The 20,998-nt window shown below is 38.3% G+C and overlaps 1 protein-coding gene across 4 annotated transcripts in view; it reads right to left on the bottom strand.

Moving 5' to 3' along the window:
* The window catches only part of CPNE4 (copine 4), a 226,441-nt gene that overhangs the window by 158,333 nt on the left and 47,110 nt on the right, over nucleotides 1-20,998 (bottom strand). For all 4 annotated transcript variants that reach the window (XM_005519000.3, XM_088052490.1, XM_088052501.1 and 1 more), the window contains one exon: nucleotides 20,012-20,199. In XM_005519000.3, coding sequence (XP_005519057.1) covers nucleotides 20,012-20,199 — 188 coding nt within the window. The remainder of the gene's footprint in view (nucleotides 1-20,011; nucleotides 20,200-20,998) is intronic.

The raw sequence follows: 20,998 nt of genomic DNA, 5'->3' as shown, positions 1-20,998 counted from the left end.
AAGCAATTTTTAATGTGACAACCCCAGAGAACTTGTCAGATGTACTAGAATTTTATAAGGGATTTGCTACTCTGTGGGGTTTCTTGATTTTGTTTGGTTTTAGTTTGGTTTGGTTTTTATGTTTTGGTCTTTTTAACCACATACAATGTCACCAAAATCCATGGTGTTTTATAGAAATAAATTCACACTACTGTATAAGGCTTACAATATGAGAGGTTTGGTCAGTTGATTTTATTTGATGCAAGTTGATGTTTATTTTATGCAAGGACACGAAAAGTGAGATGTAGAGAAGGGCTGGGACAGAAAAGACATGGTTTGCATAGGAATATAACCAATGGTTTATTGACATATAACCAACATATTCTTCACAGACTTTTAAAATATAAAGTCTTACAGGCTTATTGCCTGATCAGAATCCAAAAGAGTATACAGAATATAAATTTATAGAACCATAGAATTGTTTTGGCTAGAAAAGGCCTTCAGGATCATCAAGTTCAACCATTAAGCCAGGACTGCCAAGTCCACCACTAAAATGTAAACATCTACAAGTCTAGTTAATACCTCCAGGGATTCTACCACTTCCCTGGCCACCCTGTTCCAATGCTCAATAAACATTTTGATGAAGAACTTTTTAATAATATCCAATCTAAACCTCCCTGGGTGCAACTTGAGGTCATTTCCTCTAGCCCTAGCAATTGTTACTTGGGAGAAAAGCACTAATTTGAACTGCTTAAACTTTCTGGCCACCAGGAGAGAAATGTTGTGCTATCTATCCTTAACAGAATAGCTGAACTTCAGAAAATTTGTATCTTGACACTGATTTCACATATCACTTACTGTGTTTTCTGTTGTTCCACTTAAGGAGTTTGAAACCATGTCTGACACTGGTTTTAATTCATCTGAAATTCACTGATATTTGCTTGCTAAATTCATGATGCAGAACAAAAAGTTTGCAAAGCAGCAAATACCATGGGACTTTCAAATATGTCAAAGGCACAAGAGCCAACACTACCGAACCAGAAGACAACACAAGAATTCAGGAATATTTTCTCTATGTAAGTTATGAATTCACAGTTAACAGTAAAAATGTCACAGTAGAAGGGCAGGTAAAATGATACCTATTTTGGTTCTTGCTATGACAGAATAAGGAGAGATTGTGCTTGGCAATTCTATCTACAAAAGTTCTTGAGGCAGTTATTGTAGATCCAAATCCCTGTTCCAGTCTCCTAGTGCTGCTCAAGGTGCCACTGGCAACTGGAAGCAGGACCAAGGCTCAAAGGCAAGGATGGCTTCAGTGCACTGGGGGATGCACTGGAACAACAAAAGATATCTAACACCAAATAGGCAAGATCAGCCTTTGGGAAATAGCAGGTCCTGAGCTGAACTACTGAGAAGGTCCTCTGGGACTGGGTTCCTGATAATGGCAAAGGGAAGATGCAACTTTATCAAACAGAGGATGCCTTCTGCTCTTCTGGATAGGAAAGGGTATCTGATATATCTTCACCAAGTTTTCTAGTGCACACAGAATACTCAAGGGAGCAACATATTTAATTCTGTGAACCAGTAAGTATAGCCACAAAGTGACACAGTCCTACCCTGCAGATACACCACATTCCATTTTATTTCAGTCTTTTTTTGCAGTATCTGCAGTTCTGTACACTATGATTACTGAAATCCTTCCACAGCTTTTGCTGAATCACATATTTTTATGTTACACCCTGTACTGCATGCCAAAAAAGAGATATGAAATTAACCAAAGAACAGTAAAAATAATAAAAAAACTCCGTAAGTTTTCAATTCTTTCTGGCCAAGAATAATGAAAACTATAAACTTTCTTACACCATTGAACAGTACAGAATCTACTGTTACAGTCAATTAGACTACCAAACTACACCAAAGTACATTAGCATATGTTACAAGAAGAAATTCTTAAACATATGCCTAAATACGTTTACAGAACCTTCTTTAGCATTAAATTTGCTATCTGTTATATAATCTCAAGAAAAAAAATTATTTTGACACAAGAGACAAATAAGGAAAGGAGAACAAGACTCAATGTTACTTTCTTAAAAAACTGGAAGAACCTAAAACTGGTACTACTAGGCACTTAAATGATAAACCACTACAAAATTACCAACAGTAAAACCTGTTATAAAAAACAAAACAAAACAAAAACCCCAAAACCCAAGCAAAAAAACCCAAACCACTCTTCTAGGGAGAAAAAAGGGGGTCAAATGGTAGTATTTGTCAGTATCTACACTAATTGCTCAATTCTTTAAAAGCTTTTTCACAGGGAAAACCAAAGCTACCTAAACTCAGGCATGCCAAACCCACCCCAGGCCCATTCTTCCACATAGCTCCATCAACTTCCCATCATCATTTCTCGCAAGCTTCAAAAGGTGTGTGCACAGCCACAGGCTGAACCTGCTCCAGGAAATGATCCAGCATAGTTCACAAGAAAGGAAGAACACAGTCTACCCCATAGTTACTACAACTGGGTCGTTTCTCCACAGCAGGAGAAACATAACACGATGGTGCCAAAACACCCACAAGAGAGGACAGAGGTCTCCTTTTAGAGACCAAGGCACAAACAGAGCCACAGAGGACATGCCATCACCTGGTCTTTCATAGCTACTGTCCTTCAAGAACAAGCAATTGCTTAAGGGAGAAAGCAGTTCCTTACAGAAAGCACCCCTAAAACATTGGACTTGCCACAAATTGCATGGTCACAGAGAAGTGCTGCCCAGTGATGAGGCTCAAATTCAGAAAGCCCCTTAGCTACAGGAGATCTGCCTTTCCCTACTCAATGGGATGATACTGATTCATGCATGCTGAGCTAAGAGCATGCATAGATGTTTGCAAGATCACTATCAAATAACCATATTCCTCTTCAAAACCTCTCTATATAATCTGCAGGAAGATTCACACCAATTATATATTTCATGACTAATTATTCTAATTAAACTGACTGGTTGCACATTAGTGATTCAGACAGAAAACAAAATATTCAGACTTTACATTCTCCTCCTCCACACTCCAGTGAAATCTCTAATGTATCTTATGATTTATTTATTTCAACCCAAAAGCAAAAATACACTGAGAATTTTTAAAAAAATCATCAGCTTCCTCCAGCCTCTTACTAGAAATCCACCATGTACAGGGAGATGGTGATGCTATTTAATGCCATCCTCACTGTTTCACAGTTCCAGTTTATAAAGCCTCTCTGTACTGGTCTACACCTCCCCACACCATCTCTGAGCACCACCATAATTAGTTGTAATCTGTTACCATGAGCTGCCTATTGACAGCTTCTCCTATTGCAGCTCCTGTAATGTAAAGTTTCTCACTGATGGTTCACATCTCAGAGAATTTCCAATGATTTAATGACTCGCTTTTGTAGCCCCACCTGCACACAAACCCAACTACATTTGCCTGTAAGGGGCTGAGTGCCCTATGGAGAGCAGGAACAAGAATCCCTAATCCCTGCATTTAGAAGAGCTACTACATCTTGCTGAGAATGGATCTTGTCATGTTTTCATACTTTGGAAAATAAAGCTAAGAAAGGACATGGTTGTCTTGTGTCACTTTATATGAGTAAAGCACCCCTCTATCCCTCTATTTGTATAGGGCTTTCCAAAAACACCATTAGGGTGAAGACTTGTAGTTCAAAGCCCAGTGCTCAGAGTATTAATTTCCAGAATGGAGATGACCAGTCACAGTTTCTCTTTTTGCCTGTGAATAATGATCAGCCTTCATTACATGATGATTCCCTGCTTCCCTTCACTTCATTCCCACAGGTCTTCTGTCTCACATGGGGCACAGGGCAGATCATATTCCCAAATGCAATATTGAATATAACTAAAGAATTTTTTCTTTCTCCCATGCCCCTTTACCCTGGATAAACCAATACATAGAATTTACTGAAGTGCTTACAAATGTTTTACTGATGAAAAGACTTTCTTCAGATGCTGAACAGACACGGCACAATTTTTCTACTTTATGTCTGTATTTTTTTTGCAACTTATGTCTTCCTGTTGACCTAAGGAACTTTTTCTATGCATAAGCAAAAAAAAAAATACATTAAACCAAATGTTTGATAAATCAAAAGAGTCAAGATTCACTTCTTTGTCTGGGTGATACTCTTAAGAACCCTGGCTTTGTAGAACCAAGAGAAGATCATGATCTGCAGCTATATGTGACTGGGAATTGGAAGTACTTCAAAGTTTGAAGAGCTCAGCACCATGCTGTTCAAATCAATTCCTTACCAAGTACTCAAATAAAATAATAAAAAAAAGAATCTAAATTGCCCTACAAGTTGCTGGCCCAGAGTTCCATTTGCTTCTAAAATAAGATCCAGGTGCTCTTAAAAGTCTAAAGCAGCCTTTGCTTAAAGCAGCAAGCTTTAATTTTAAATTGCTCACTGCATGTGCCATGAATGCTGATCTTTAAAAAGCGTGTCTGAATCAAAGCTCTCCATATTGCAGGATAATTGTTTATATAATATAAAAAAACCTGCATGAAGATAGCCCCATCCAAGTTAAGTGGTAAGCCATGTTTAATATTTTCTCTAAGCAAAAGATAACAAAAAATAACCAAGAGTGCTTTGCTCTCTTTTCTCTGTACCTTCAAATAAGAAACTTTCACTCCAAGGTAAGTTACTAGTTCACTTCAACTATATCAGACTTACTACTACTCAGAGACACATTGTTACAATTATTTTATTGCAGTGACACCTAGAAACTTTGGAAAAGCTCTCACTATTCTTTGCAAATAAAACAGAAGATGCATTTCCTGCCCCTAAGAGCTCAAAGCTAAGAATTTATAAACACATACAACAGCATGGCAAGAAACTGGGGACAAAAAAATCACCTCAGCAAAAGGACTATTTTAGGTCTGAATTTGCATACATATATTTTTTAAGAATAAAACTGCAATTTGTGAAATCAGATCGAAGGTCCCTGAAGAGTTTAAGAGATCACTTCTAGCAGTGATGGTGAAGAATATGTCCATCCCACCTATACCTGCTGCAATCTGCTGCAGCAAACATTGCTCTGCAGACACACCATGACTGATTGGGGGTATTGCCATTTTGGCAAAAAGGATCAACAGCAAGAGCATCCATCCAGGTATAAACCTCAGTGAAGTATGATCCCACTGAGCTACATGCCAAGACTTGGGTCCTGTAAGATAATTCCATTGAGAATGAAAACAGGATAAAAGCATAGGATCATCTAGTTTAGAAAATATCTTAAAGATCACCAAGTCAAACCATTAACCCAGCACTGCCAAGTCAACCACGAAACCATAATCTTAAGCATCACAACTAAAGAACTTTTAAATAATTCCAGGAATGGTGACTCAATTACTTCCCTGAGCAGCCTAGTCCAATGCTCAGTAACTACTTTGGTGAAGAATTTTTTTTCCTAATGACCGGTCTAAATCTCTCCTGGTGTAACTTGAGGTTATTTCATCTTGTTATCTGAGAGAAGAGACTGACACTCAGCCCTCTACAAACTCCTTTCAGGTAGTTGTAGAGAACAATAAGGTGTCCTCTCAGCCTCTTTCTTTCCAGTCTAATCAAATCCAGTGGCCTCAGCTACTCCTCGGTGGAGTTGTTCCAGACTTGTTCACTAGAACAGAGTGGCTTCCTAGAATTCTCTAGAGTCAGGAAGCTTTAATGCAACTATTTTAAAGCATTCATAAAGAAGTCAAATGAACAAAATTTTCCTTCCTCACTTCTACAGATGTCCTTTAAAATCATCTTAGATCCAAAAGCCTATTCCCTAGGCTTCTGTTGGAATATCACTCTGCTGCTCCCCAAGCTGTATTACAGTTTCCATGCTACTGTTTTTAGATACAATCTCATTTGGGTTCTACATTAATGTCTGTTCCATCTTATCTTGCTCGCCACTTTCTCAAATTCAAAAATACATACCATGCCCAAATAAAACTTAACATGAGCCCTTCCAGCCAGGTCATCCAGGACTTTCAGCAGCTCCCTGCTGGAGAAGAACGAGGACCCCCACAGCTGTCATACAGGAATACTGCTCACAAAGTAAGGTGTAGCCTGGGATTTTCAATATAGTCTGAAGGCAATATAGAATTGTAAGGAAATCAACACTAAAAAACCTCAACAAACTGCTTTTGGAATAAACAAATCCTTCATAACTACTTCTCTTCAGTACTGTGTGACACAGATCAGCCCTCCTTTGAGTTTCATATAACAGCACCAACTTCTGGCAAGAGAAAGGATTTCTGAATGACAACCACGGTATGTAACTTGGTCAGCAACCAAGTTCTACGTATGTGTTACATCACTGCCTTCTTTTCAGCTTTTCCTCTCCACATCTGTAATGCAGGGAAAAGGCAGGCAGATGGTCATTAAATTATGTATTCTCACCACAAAGATCCCCAGGAGTAGCCAAATTATACGATGCTTCACAGGAGACATCGAGATAAAAGTGTGGGCTCTTTAAATAGACTGACCTTCAACTCCAGCTAAATTCAGCAGAAAAAGCAGAGTGATACAATGAAAAGGAGGAAAAAGTAATTAGCCTGCATCCACTGTGCTCCATTTAAATGGATAACAGCACATGGCTGCTTTGAAAGAGGATATCCAGATGGAAAGATGCATATTATGACAATGTAAACTCTGTGAACTTTATCATTATGTCAGAATCTTCTTTAAAAATACTCCCAACTGATACAATTAAAATGTGTTCAAAACTACGGACTTCCTTGGTTTCAAAATTAATTCAAGATGCATGTATTCCTTGGGGTTCATAGTATTACCCTTCTAAAAATAACACAAACAGGAATTGCTGATGCCCAGCTTAGGAGAGTATATGTACAACTCCTCTAAATTATAAAGCAAAATTCTGAATGGTTCCTTAAAGTGTTATAATTATTCAATTAATTTTTTAACTCAAACTTTGCAAATTGGAAATGCTTTCATCATAAAAGCTCAGACCAAAATATTACCAACGTGGAAGAGTTATGCTAAGTGTGTTGTTTTCCGTGAAAACTGGTACTTGAAACCACCCTCCTTCCTGCAAAAAGCAAGGGCACCTGAAGGTCAGGACATGGCTACTTTAACTCATGACAACATCAGATCAAACCTGAAAAGCCATGTCTAGAATATAAATTGAAAATAAAAGCATGCAAGCCCTGTGAGCACTTTATTTTTTGTGCCAATACAGCAATTCAATGTTCAGCAGCAAATTCAAAACCAATCAAAATCTGGGCAAAAATCTCCAGAAGCTGCAAAAGAGCATTACATGCAAGTTGAATTAAAAAATAACGGTTTTGGGTAGAATCAGAGTTGTGTGTAGAATTTTAACTTGTAAAATACAAGTCTCACTCTCTACCACACACTTAGTTATCATCATCATTTTCCAATATTATTAAGGTATCTCAATAAATTTCCAGGGAAAAATATGAATTATATATATGAAAAAGGAAAAATTGTTCATAATATTTTGGACATGACTTCATTGTGGAGCTATAGGGCTAAATATGGCAGAAGACCAAGTAAGTCCCACCAAACTAAGGAAGAAAGAATGGACACTCCTTACCAAATGGCATGTGTCCAGGGAAGTTTAGGCTGGATATCAGGAAAAGCATTTTTACCTAGAGGGGTGTTTGGGCACAGGAACAGGCTCCCCAAGGAAATGGTCACATTACCAAGCCATGGCAGAGTTCAAGAAGCATTTGGACAATGATCTCAGGCACATGGCGTGACTCTTGGGGATGGTCCTGTGCAGGGCCAGGAGTTGAACCCCGTGATCCTTGTGGGTCCCTTCCAACACAGGATATTCAATGACAAGTCTTTTAGTAGGAGAAGGAGTAAGACTAATGCAAAGATGATCAAGGATCTATTTTGGTATTTAAATTAAAGAATCAAGGAATCAAGCAGGCAAGCACAGGACCTTCAACACAATTAGGCACACACAGGACCGTAAAAAGAGTAGAGTACTGAAACATAGGATGACAATAAACATAATGCCAATAACTTCAAACAGAAAAACAAAGGCATGGGTATTTATATTGTATAGTCCTGTGCAGAATAGGAAAGACACACACATGGCAGCTGAAAAGTGCAATATAAGCTGGAGAAGTGCAAACACAGTTTTAAAACAGCAAATGCTGCTGTCAGTGAAGACAGTTCCTGCATCCATGTGGAACCTTGAAGGGCAGCCAGGGGAGCAAGGCTGTTGAAGTTAGTCCAGTTCATTTGGCAGTGACACAGCATAAGCTTTTAAGTTTACCCCGCTTACAAGGCAACAGCAGACTAATCAGCCCTCAAACAGCATTTAAAGTTAAATACAACAAGATACAATGATCAACCTGATGTTTCCCTAAGGAGGCATATAGAGGCCATGTAGTGCATCACTTGGTTCTGCACCAGCAGCCAGTTCTACACCAATGGCATACACAAGCCAGCTGGTGCCCTGTCTAGGCGATGAGTTTTTCCAAATATTTGAAAAGCAAAAGCTTCAAACCTCATATTTTTAATTGACTTGTTTTTTAATTGAAATTGACTTGAAAAACAAATCTCAAATTCCTCTGATTAAGTTTATCACGACAAATCCAGATTACCACAATGGACAGTTTTCTGCTTCAAAAGCACATCATGAGTTGGTGGTGTGGAATAAAACTAACCATCTCACAAAATTGTGACATTTACCTCAGATAGTTGCAGTTAATATGTTATGATGAATTTCAAACTAAAAAGTAGCTGAACAATACACTGCAGGCTTTTTGAACACAAAAATTATTCATAGGGAGCTACAGCAATTATTCCAGTTCCAATGACTTACAAGCTTTTGTAGAGGAGACTGTTCAACCTAAGAACTGGCTTGTCACATATTTTTATTCTGACGTCTTTAAGTGCGATATTTTAAACAAAAGGCAGGTAAATTTATACAGATCACCTACAAATCCACACCCAAACATTATGGACTTTATATGGATTGTCCAAAGTGCCCTAAAATTTTCTTAGTAAATAAGCACCTTTGTAGAGACAGGACTTGTATAATTTTGCTTTGCTGTCAGCAGCAGTGGAATGGTGGTGGTGGTAGCAGCCACTCCAAGCCCTCTGCCAGAAACAGGGGATATTTTCAGCCCTTTTCCTCTTCTTCAGAGACTAGTCTTACTAGTTTACATCTAGGATCTTCTTTTAGAGAACACTAAGAGTGGCAAAGAAACAAGAGCAGAAATCACAATTCCGGTAGCTGATGCAATGTGGCTCTGCTTTGATTACCTGTTTTTACATGCAAAATTGTAAAGTTCTCAAGGGGAGAAAGAAAAAAATCAATCCATCCCATTTTTTGCAAGGAAGTAAAAAAAAAATCAGGCAATGATTTATCTGTCTTTTATACCTGAAATACCTGTTAACAGATGTGGTCAGTGCATCTATACAGAAATGTAGTTTGGACATGTCAATTCTCAGTCAGATTACAGGGAGTCTGTATTCTGGCCTGGTTACAACTGATACAATATATTTTTAAGTTACTACCAAACATGAAAGAATATGGAAGACAGCAGCTCCAGGGAATTGCTTTTACTTTCCTTTGCATAAACTTGAATTCCATCAATCCGTGTCACCAGCACATTCCCTTATTATATAATGGTTTTAAACCTAACCAGCTTAATGAACTTAGCATCTCTGGTCAATCAATATTCTCTTTTCAAAACACATTTGCAGTAGTTCAGACTGTTTTTCTAAATCACTTATTCTCAGAGTTTAATAAGTCTCGTTTCCTTCAGGAAACAATATGTGTTAGACCCTAAAACCCCTCACAGTTAACACAGAATAGACTCATGCTGCTGACAATCTCTCAGTTGTATTCTGATGTTACAGGTTAAAAATCAGTGTACTGAATCAATCAAGTGAATTATCTATTTACAAAGCAGCTCCAAAGATTCCTGTTTACTGTAGGTTTATCACAATCTGTCAGACTACTGAAGTCAAACCAGGCTTAAAATCTGTCCTGAAGATGTGTGAAGTTTATGTATCTGTAAAAAATAGCTCATGAGAAAAAGGCATATTACTGAGGTAATCTGAAATGTGCATCTGCCTGCCCATAACAAAAGCAGACTTAGACTCTCCATCCAAGTTTAAAATACTACATACCTGATAGATAATTAAACTGCAGGGAAAGAGAGCAAAATAATTTTTATTTGTTATGTTTAGCTGCTGACAGTATAGATTTCCTCCGGTATATATTCTTACCAAACCAGTTACTCAGGGTTAAGAAAGAGTGGAGGCACTGTAAAACTTTGTTTTTCCTAATATATTCCTTTGAAAATTTTGAAAAAAAATATTGTTTAATTGCATATGTATGTGTATATATATATATATATGACTGTATGCATATATATATATGAATGTGTGTTTGTATATATAAATATGTATATATATATGTGTATATATATATATACACATATACACACACACATATATTTGTGTGTATATGTATATATGTATGACTGAGAACAATGTGCAAGGGTCATAGCTTTCATGGAAAACTATCCTGAGAAAAAGTTGTGAGAAGTTAATGAAGCATGAATAAAGAACCATCAAATAGATAGCATGGCTAAAAAGCAGTGTTTACAAGAATGTCTTAGGATGATTAGAAACACTGATGAAAGAACATTAATAACAAAGAAATATCTAAAATCATATGGGAAAAGGAAATAATTCAGCTTCCCTGTCAATGATGTAAAAAACCACTTTTATTAATGAAGAGTAAAATATTTTGTCAGCCATAGTATTTCAATATTTTAAATTACATAAATACAAGAACAGATGAGAACTCCTCTCAGTTCTTTCTTAGTATTTCATATCTGCAATCCAATTACTCAAAAGCTAAGATGAAGGCAAAATTTTCAAGTAGCTTAAAACCATTCAAATCGTTCCTACCAGCAACAATACACAAATGTTTGCAAAGCCAAGAAGAAATCTGAGAAATCTGACAACAGAGCACCAAACCTTTTTCCTCCACAGGTACACATGGCAAGGTAAGTGTAGAGTGCTACTTGCACTCTACTGACACTCTGGCTGAAGACATCTGCTGGAGGAATGGCTACAAAGAAACTGTTCACCAGGAAGGAACAGAGTTCCTCAAACACTTCCATAATCCCTGATCCTCTGGACATTGAAATAGGATGCAAGCAAGTACAGGTCATTCACATTTCCATCTAAGCTAGTGCAGTATTGAACTGATTCTGAAGCGTGTAACTATTTCTTAACATAGAAAAATGACTACATGATCCCACATTTCATTTCCATGGCTCTCCTAGGACCTGAGGGCTCCTGGAAATCAGCCCCAACAGAAGATCTTCCTGGGAGAGGATACTCCAGACCACAGGTTCAGGGAGAGACCATGTAGCTTTTACCACATAAGCACTCTCTCCTGACTTCTCAGGAGTGCACTTGGTTTTATTCAATTATGTAAACTACGAGAAAATAGCTCTTCACTCTCCATAACTTGAAGACAGGGGACCTGAAGAGGTTTAATTGGACAGACAGAGAAGCCAGCTTCCAGCTCCTATAGAGAGAAATCATCCAGCCCAAATATGACCACTCTCAATACAGACAAAGACATCTACTTTCTCTCCTTTGCACATACATTACATTTCACAAACTGCACTACAGAGGCAGAAAATGATGTCTGAGCTAGTGGAATAATATGATATTTCATATATATTGACTCAATATGACAGTATTTGTTTTCAGTTGAGACAATCTGTCTGATTCAAATGAGTTCAAGCTGAAAGACTAGCTGATTTAAAAAGACAGGGATAAAAAGCACTGTGGCTGTCTTTAAATGCTGAGACAAGAAGGAGGGTCAAGAAAAAGCAGCAGTGATGGATGAGATGAAAACAAGAGGGAGTTATTATAAAATGGGTTTAAAATAAATAGGCACATTACTACCTGGGGTCTAAAAAGAAAAATCTCATCAAAACCTAATGATGTTCATATTTCTGAACTAGGCACAGGAGAAAAAAAAATTCCCAGTACCAACTTATCAAATATTTGCCAACACAAGAAAATGACAGCCTTTGGTTTTCAGAGATCCAACTTTGCATAAGCAGCTCAGAAAGACCTGGGAGATGGTTCTCTTTCTCTTTATCAAGAAAGGTAATATAAATTACAGTTCCAGGTTTTGAGCTTACACATATATATTTGTAAAAATGTGCTAAGTGCATTAGGGACTGAACAGAATATTATGAATGATGCTCTGTTGGATATGGAGAAAAACTGTATAGCAGATTCCCTCCATGTGGAGAACTTTTCTTTTTCCAGAAAGAGTTAATGCCAGGAGGTCTTCAGCAGGCAAACCCTTGGAAGAAAGGGTGCCTCCAAAATATTAAGGCTTGGAAAGGAAGATATCAGATTAGATGAATTCAGGCTGAGAACGGACCAAGATAAAACATTCAATTAGCCTGCAGCCTGACCCCACAGACTTCCAGTGGTGCTTGAAACAGATGAGCTGTCTTTGACAGTCACACCATACAAAAAGACTTCAAGGAAATGTACCAGGAACAGAAAGTAAAAGCTAAAAGCAAATCTTGGCAGCAACAGAGGTTAGCAAATAGTTTTGAGTAAAGAAACATTCATTAGCATCAACAGAGACTTGATGAAAAAGAAGAAAAGTATGATATTGAATTATGAGGATGAAATAAACCATAAAGGCATATACACAGGCACAATGCTGTGGTGTAAATAAAATCACAGCTTTCAGTCAAATGAGTGAAAATGAGGTAAGTCTAAATGGATAGCATCTAAAAAATCCTTAAGCATCATCATCTAGGAACATCCCTTGGGAAGTGAATGAAGCAGGACTGCTCCCATTTCTTCCTAGGTCCAAAGGTCAATAATCAAAAGCTGCACTCAGTTCATCACCTGCAAGCTATGCAGGGCATTGACCTGTGCTCATACAAGACCAAGTGCTCTGAAGGCCTGAATGATCTGGGCAGGAGGGGCCAATCAACTTGACTGCCCTGAGTCAGGAAAGGTAGGACTTTGGCCGCCTTGTGGCTTAATTAGAAAAAAATCCCATTGCTTTTTTTTCCTGATAAAAGTCTTGGTCATTTGAAATAAAGACTCAATTCTTCCCCATTGGCTTTCATCAACCATGTACTGCATGAATCCAATTTTACAATAAATCTAGCATTTCGTTACAGACTTTGATCTAAGCTTTGGCCAGAGAACTTGCAGGTAGCATTTCCAATTATCAGCCCTCTTCTACATCCAGAAGAGAAAAACTCCCAAATCTGCAAATGAATCAGAAGCCTCTTCACAAAGAGAAGAGCTAGTTTCATAACCTTTATTTGGTGAAAGCATCTCCTTGCCACCAAATTTGGCATAATCTGATACAAAGTTCTGATGAGATGTTTTATAACTTCCTCTCTCTGTCAGAGAAAAATCTTCCTAAGATGGTATGTTCATCTTACGGTAACACCATTACTTAAAATTAATTTCATACAGGATGTTTTCTCACCAACTTGAAATCTTAAGAGTGAAATCAGAAAGATAGTATCTAGAATCTGCTCTAGCATTGACTAGAGTATTAAAAAAAAAAAAAAAATCCCCAAACCCATCAAACTTCCAATAAACCAGCCCACTGCAAAGCCTTGCAGTTCTTTAAAGCAGAGAATAAATCCCAAATCACTGCTCAGAAATCTCTGTGGAAATGTGACAACAGGTTATGGCTCTACATCTCTGCAATGCTCTGAAAGAAACATAGTTCAAATAACTACTCAAACAAATTCATGTTTTGTGATAGGTTAGGTATGCTGAATCTTCAAAATATAGGCTGCCTTTTTATTCAGTCATGGACAAATCAGAAGAATAAAATCCAAAATAGCATTTAGAAAATGAACAGGAATTTTCTCAGTGTCTCCTTTAATACAGGAAAAAGGAACTTAAAAATAATCAGCAAGAGGCAAGTTCAAAAACTGCAAGTAATATTACTTTCTTCAACCTCCACTTAAGCTGCTGAACCCTTATCTCCCAGGATATCCCAAAATTTTATCTTTTATATACAAAAACTTCTGAAATTAGTTGAACTAAGTTATGGAAGTTATTCTAACAACATTTTTTTTTTACAATTGCAAAGGCATAAACTCCTGTTTAAGAATTCCCTGAGCTGCAGATCACTAAGAACTGGAAGGACAAGCTGGAAAGTCACTTCTATATTTCTCTGATTCCATATTTCTTCACTGTCACCAACTAGGAACCAGATGCAAGATGAGGTTAGACAGCCTCAAGCCTCATTCTGTATGGCTGCTGGTGGTAGTTCTTGTTTCTGATCACTGAAACTTCCAGTTCCATCCAAATGCTTCATCTATTAGCTGTTCATCAAAATTAACTAAAAAGTATGTATTTTTTCGTGTGTTCTTATATGTGGGGGGAATTTTTTCCGTCTTCACAATATTTTTGTGTGTATTTTGGAACAGTTTGGTAGAGTCATGGAGTGTATCATCCCACAGACTCCCCTATTTCATGGCTTGTTGGCTTCTGCAGTGGGCTGTAACAGCCACAGATGGATAACATGAAAGCTACTTTTGGGTATCTATGGAAACAAATAGCTGAAGTCTGCCTCAGGGTCTTCTCTTCAGATCCTTTGCCCATGGTAGGAAGGGGCAGGGAATTTCCCCCACTCTCCAAAACAGAGAGGAGAGAAACGTGGCAGCAGGTGCTGGGAATGTAAATGGGGAGCTGAGGTAGATGAAAAGGCAGAAGAAGGAGACAGATGCTGGAATTCAGAAATGAAGCAAGAGAGAGCAGGACTAAGGGAAAAAGCAAATACAGATGAAGAGCAAGACTGTCCTTCCTATAGCTTCATTCCTACGTAGCCTGTTTAGTAGGCTCCACTGCGTATTCCATACCTTAACTAGTTCCATGCATTTCCTAGCTCACTGGTCTCTACCATCTGTTTGCCTGAAGGTCTGCGTGGATGTGCAGGTTGATGTGAAAGGAAAAGGAAACACAGAAAACTCAGGTTTATTTGTTTAGTCCTGACAAGCTGATCCTTGAAATGTCATGTTGAATTACAAGTGAATAACTTTTATTTTAAGAATATCAACACATTTTTACTGAAGCTCACTGAGTTTTCCACAAATTGTGACTTCAGAAAACATTTCAACAACAAAAAAAATCTATTTGGGTGCTGCTTTATTTGCTCTGCAGTTATTGAGGTTTAATAAAAGCTTTGGGTAAAAAGCAAAACCTCCAGCTACCTGTTCAAATCCACAAGGCAGCAGACACTCTCTGTCCTGCTGCTGAAAGCCAGAAAATACAACCACAGGAAGCCCTCTCTGATTCCCAAACATGGCTGCTTGTCTTCCTGAGCTCCTCTTCTCTTTTCATAGCTCTAGACATCACATTCCATCTGGCTAAGTCAGGCTGTGTGACACCTCCTGATCTCATGTAAATCTTGTATGACCAGTCACAGCTCAGTAACTTGCTCAGCTTTCAAAATAACACGTACTGTGGGTAGCTGCCATATGCAGACAACCTATGAACAGGCCCAAGCTACTTTCTTGGGAATTAGGAGTTAACAAGAATGCCAGTGCCAGCAAATCTCAGCTGAAGGTTCCAGTACTATACATTAGTTAACAGTTAATATTTATTACGCATGGACATTCATGCTCTAGGTGGGTAAAATAATCATTGGAGCAAGGGAATTTATCATCATGTACCTCAGTCATTCACCATCTGAAACTTAGTACAGTATTTAAACTCCTTGAACACGTTCAAATCAAGATGGAAAAACACCTGTTGAATAATTATCTCAAATGGTTTAAGTGCAACATCTGGCCACCCTGCAAGTGTGCACCTGCCTGAAATTATGGCCAGAAGTGCTAAAATTCAGCCCTGGATCAGCAAATTGGCTTTTAGTACATAAATATAGTATAATCTTAAATTCTGCTATATCACATCCTGTCTTATTAGGCTTCATGTGTGAGAAGGAGTAAACTGCCAATTTTCCTGTGAGACACAATGTGATAAATGGATAGTGTGATGTAGGCTCTGGCGAATGTTAAATGTGTGTTATAAGGTTGAAAGAAGTTCTGTTAAGATCTGGTGTTTTTTATCTAAGTTTTGTAATGTTCAAAGTTGATCTGAGAGGACGGATGGAGAAGGAGCTGGGTTGGAAGAGTGACACACGTACAAGTGTGGGGAGGGCTGGCTTACCAAGAGGTTGGCTTCTCACTAGTGGATATAAGGATTGTTACGGGTATGAGCGGTGCTCCCCTGGCTGCAGCCAAGCACCCAGCGCTGTCCTTTTTTCCTTATTCAGTCCCTTGTTGCGGTTCAAAATTTTAAAGTTTTTTTTAATTTTAAAAAATTTTATAAATTTTAAAAGGTGAGGCGTCGTTTCTCACACACAACATACCATTTACATTCTAGCTTGGCTTTTCAGCTAGCACCAGCATACATACAGAGGGAAATGTAGGGGGGGAGGTGTTTGCGCACACTTGTGTGTGTGCCAGTTTGCTTACGGAGAAACATCTACCCAGACAAGAGAAAGAAAACAGCAAGCATATCTGTCCCAGAACGGGGGACAGCACCAAGAATTCTTTGAGTATTTGTCCAAGTTCCCAGTGGTTTCACTACTGAGGAATTTTGTGCCCCTCATCAAATCATCTAGGGAACTACAGGCTCACTAATTTCACCTCAGTTCCTGGGGAGTTGATACAGCACTTAATCCTAAGGCACATTAAGGATAAGAAAATCATCATGAGTATCTAACCAAGAAAAAGTCATGCCTGAATAACTTGACAAGCTTCTAAGATGAAGTAAATCTACCTGGCCTGGTAGATGAGGAAGGAGCAGCAGATATTTTCTACCTGGACTACAATAAGGCCTTTGACACTGCCTCCCACAAGATCTTCCTAGAGAAGCTGTTCATACAGGGAATGGATGAGCAGACAGTGAGGTGGACTGAAAACTGGCCAGGCCCAGAGGCTGGACATCAGTGAGTCAAAGTCTAGTTGGATGTCACTGACTGGCAGTGGGGCACAGGGGTCAGTGCTGGATCCTGTTTAAGATCTCCATTAATGACCTGGATGAGGGGGCAGACTACCTTCAGCAAGTTTGTAGGTGACACACCTGGGTAGCACTCAGGGAGCATCTTATCAATGTCATACCTGAAGGGAGGGTCCAAAGACAACAGAGCTGGGCTTTTTACTGGTGGCTAGAGACAGAACCAGAAGTAAGGGGTGCTAGTTGAAACCCAGGAACACTAGGAAACATTTTTTCACTTGCGACAGTGACCAGGCACTGGCACAGGTTGCCCAGGGAATATGCAGAATCTCCTTCCTTAGGGATATTCAAAACCTGTCTGACACAGTTCAGGGCAACTTGCTCTAGGTGTCCTCACCTGAGCAGCACAAGGACCATGTGACCTCCAGAGGTCCCTTCCAACCTCACCAATTCTGTTCCAGGAAACAAACCAACAAAACCCCCCAAAACTAAACAAAACTGGAAAACCACAGTTAAAAAAAAAATAAAAAACCAAGAAGAATACTTAGATGTCATTTCCAATCTCTGGAAACGGCACCTACCCACTCTACAGGAGCATCAAGCCATTTTCATTCTATATTTCCATGTGTAGGTGGCATAATTTACACAAACACACACACACATGCACACACAGAACTGCAGAACTGAAAAAGAAAAAAAAATCCTCAGCAACAGGCTGACATTTTTATCAAAATTCTCACAGAGATAAATGTGCACAGATTACTCACTTTCAAGGATTGTCTGCACCTGCAGAGAGGCTCCTTTATATCCCAGTATCTCTAACTTCATGCACAACACAATCCCATCAGCCTAAGCCCACATGCTTCAGCTGCATCTGGCCAAGAGCAGCCTCAGTACTTTCCATGGATTTCAAAAGCACTTATATGCAAGAGCACAACCTGCATTTTGGACACCTTCAATCCAGCTACTTCATGCTGAAACCTCCAGACAAACGGAGTATGTGAACAGTATGAAAATTTCAGCAACACTGTATCTTGCTACAGCATGTTTGGATCTCCACAGGGTTTAAGGTATCTGGAAATTCAAGATAATTTATGAAGGCACTAAATCCATACTCAGTTCTAACTCCTTTTCTTGGGTTGCCATTTAGTGATTTCTATGTTGAATATACTCACTTCACTGGTAACCGGATTTTATTATGTTTTAATTATTACTTCATCTGTTTTTTCAGGTCTTGCTGGATTATTGATTGCCATCAGCCGAAGATTCCTCCAGCCAAATTATGTCTCCAGCTATACCTGAGTGACTGCTCAATTTAGTTCAGCAATTGGGACTTAATTAAAAATTCTGTTAAGAAGGTGCTGGCCAGAAAAGACTCATCATGGCAGAGTGGCATTCACTTTGCAGCACTGATAGGAACATGAACTAATAAAAACTTTTTTTCATGCTAAAATGAATTGCCTGAACTCTCACTAGACAGTAGGAGCAACTGACATAAAATGAGAATCGTATCAGTGAGTAGATCTGTTCTACAAGAATTACTCTCTTCAGTCAATCACTTTCCAAATTAAAAACCACATCAAATAAAGGGAATCTCCATTACTACATCAGAATATATAATTTAAAGCTACTTACCCTGCCAGAGACAAACTGTATGTAAATGCACCCAAAGTTATTCAGAGAACTGAGAGAGCATGAAAGTTTTCATTGTGTCCTTTCCAAACAGGGCCATTTCTTTTATTTTGACCTTTAATCCATTGCTTGGTTAATTTCTGTTCTTTGTGTCATTACACACAGTGCAGCTAAACAGAGCATTCTACACAGAGAGCTCAAACTACCCTTTTTTAAGCTATTATATCACCCTAAATTTCAATTACGTTGAAACACTGATTTTGTAGCACTAAAACAATGGTGAGAGTTTTATTTATATTTATAGTCTGGTTTTCTACCAGGGATATGTCTAGTAGTTCCACAAGAGCAAACTAAGAAAAGAAGAATACCATCAAAAACCCCTTAACTTTCCTAGGCTGGCCTGAACTGGAAAAATTTCAGAGGTCAGAACGATTGGAATAAATAGAACAAAATCCTCAAAGTCTGAAAAACTTGGCTGAAAATGCTAAAATTTAAAAGACCCCTGAGTCTAAGATTTTGCTTTCTGCATATGCTCACCATTATTTTTATCTTTCCATAGATAAGACAATCCTATGCTGAGTGCTAAAACTCTTGAAAAGAGAGGGATGAATATGCACTCAAAATTAACTGGATTAAAAAAATTCCTAATTATCTCTTACATACTTTCCATTCTCTTTTTAAAGTCACACCTTTTAGCTTGATTAACCACAAACACTCAACTGTAACTTTTAAGTAAAATAACCAACAAGATGTCACTAAAAAGATTACATTCCTTTCTATGTTCTATAGTTACAATTTGAATTTCTTTAAGATACCATGTTTCCAGTTATCAAAGAAATTATTTCCATGATCGGGCAAAATAACACGAAGCAGGATTTTAATCAAAAATGCAAACTGCAATACAGGGCAAATTGATAAGGCAAATACATTAGTTTTACTAACTTCAACAACAAATGCAACTGTAATGCTCAAAATTTGCAAATCAAGCTACTCTGCCACCAAATCCACTGCCACCTAATAATAAATCCTCCTCTCCTCCACAATATTCCTTGTCATTATATGGTAATGCCTGGTGGTCACTATCATTATCTCTGCTATTATATAGCTTTTATGAAAAAATAAGGCCTAAAGGGGAAAAAAATTATGATGCTTCATTATTTATTCATCTTGATTTTTAATCTAGATTCCAAAGAGAAGTTCAGTTTCTGATTCAAAGTGTGTTGTGGTTAATGGAAAATCTCCCTTTGGTCTTGCAAGATTATGCCACAGGCTTCAAATTGCTGCTTCTCTTTATTGTTCTTGCTATTTCAATTTTGCCTCACTATGTCTATGCCATCCTAAAGTGTCAGAAGAATCAATTTTACTTTATTAAGCACTCACCTCAAACCACTGGCCATGTGACTGCATTTTAAGGATGACACAAGGATCTGGTTTTGAGAGGGCATCCCTGTCTGATATGCCTTTGCATGCAACTCGCAGCTCCACTTTAGTCAGGCATGGGCTGTTAAAAATTCCCAGGGTATTGGCTGCTGATTCATAGATGTTGCTCATTTTCTTCATTCCTTGCTCTGAAAGAGAGAAAAAAGTTCTATTAAGGATGGTGCACACACAGTACAGCCCCTCCTTCCACACAGAAGCCAGTGTGAAGTTCTGCTAGACAGTAACAGTGAATGAAAACCAGAGCAGGAGGGGGAAATAATAAAATCAAAGGAATACCTATAGTAAAAAGAAATAATCATCTCAAATGTTGAGAAGTGAGTTCAGAAGGAAATTTTCCACTTTGTCTCTGAACTCTGGGGGAGCTGTGACCTTGACTTCCAGCTCTGTTTCTGCTTACAGAGCCACATTTCCCTAGGCCAAAGGATAGATAGACAGGATGGTAATTCCAAATTTCTTATGGTTACACCTTAACAAGGGTAAATTAAATTTGTTCAGCTCTCCTCCAATCTACTTTTATTTCCCTCTATTTCTTCTAAAGAGTATGCACTTCTTGCACAAACCTTTGGTACAAATGCCATAAAAGGCCCCTTTCATACTAACCTTAAACCCTTAAATACATTTCACTGTTTCCACACTTAATGCAGAAGATTACCTGCCTCCGTTCCTAAGCAAGTAGCCAAGACTGATGTTCTAAACAGAAAGGCAGGATATTTATGCTGCCATGTCTTGTTGTTACAGTGTTTGCTCTTTTGGGTCAGGAATCAGAGTTACTTGAGCACAGATACCTGGAATAACAGGGACCTCCAACCCTTACTTCATTATGAACAAGACCACCACCAATCTTGTAGCTCAAGAATTTCTCTCAACAGAAGCAACAAAAATATTTTAACACAGAGCTTACCAAAAACCCCTATATGACCATTTTTG

This window comes from Pseudopodoces humilis, chromosome 1, assembly GCF_049639895.1.
Source record: "Pseudopodoces humilis isolate 2021_Gansu_Grassland_sample_001 chromosome 1, ASM4963989v1, whole genome shotgun sequence".
NCBI classification, from domain to species: domain Eukaryota; kingdom Metazoa; phylum Chordata; class Aves; order Passeriformes; family Paridae; genus Pseudopodoces; species Pseudopodoces humilis.
Note: the sequence above shows the minus strand (reverse complement) of the source record. Positions and strands in the feature narration are given on the sequence as shown.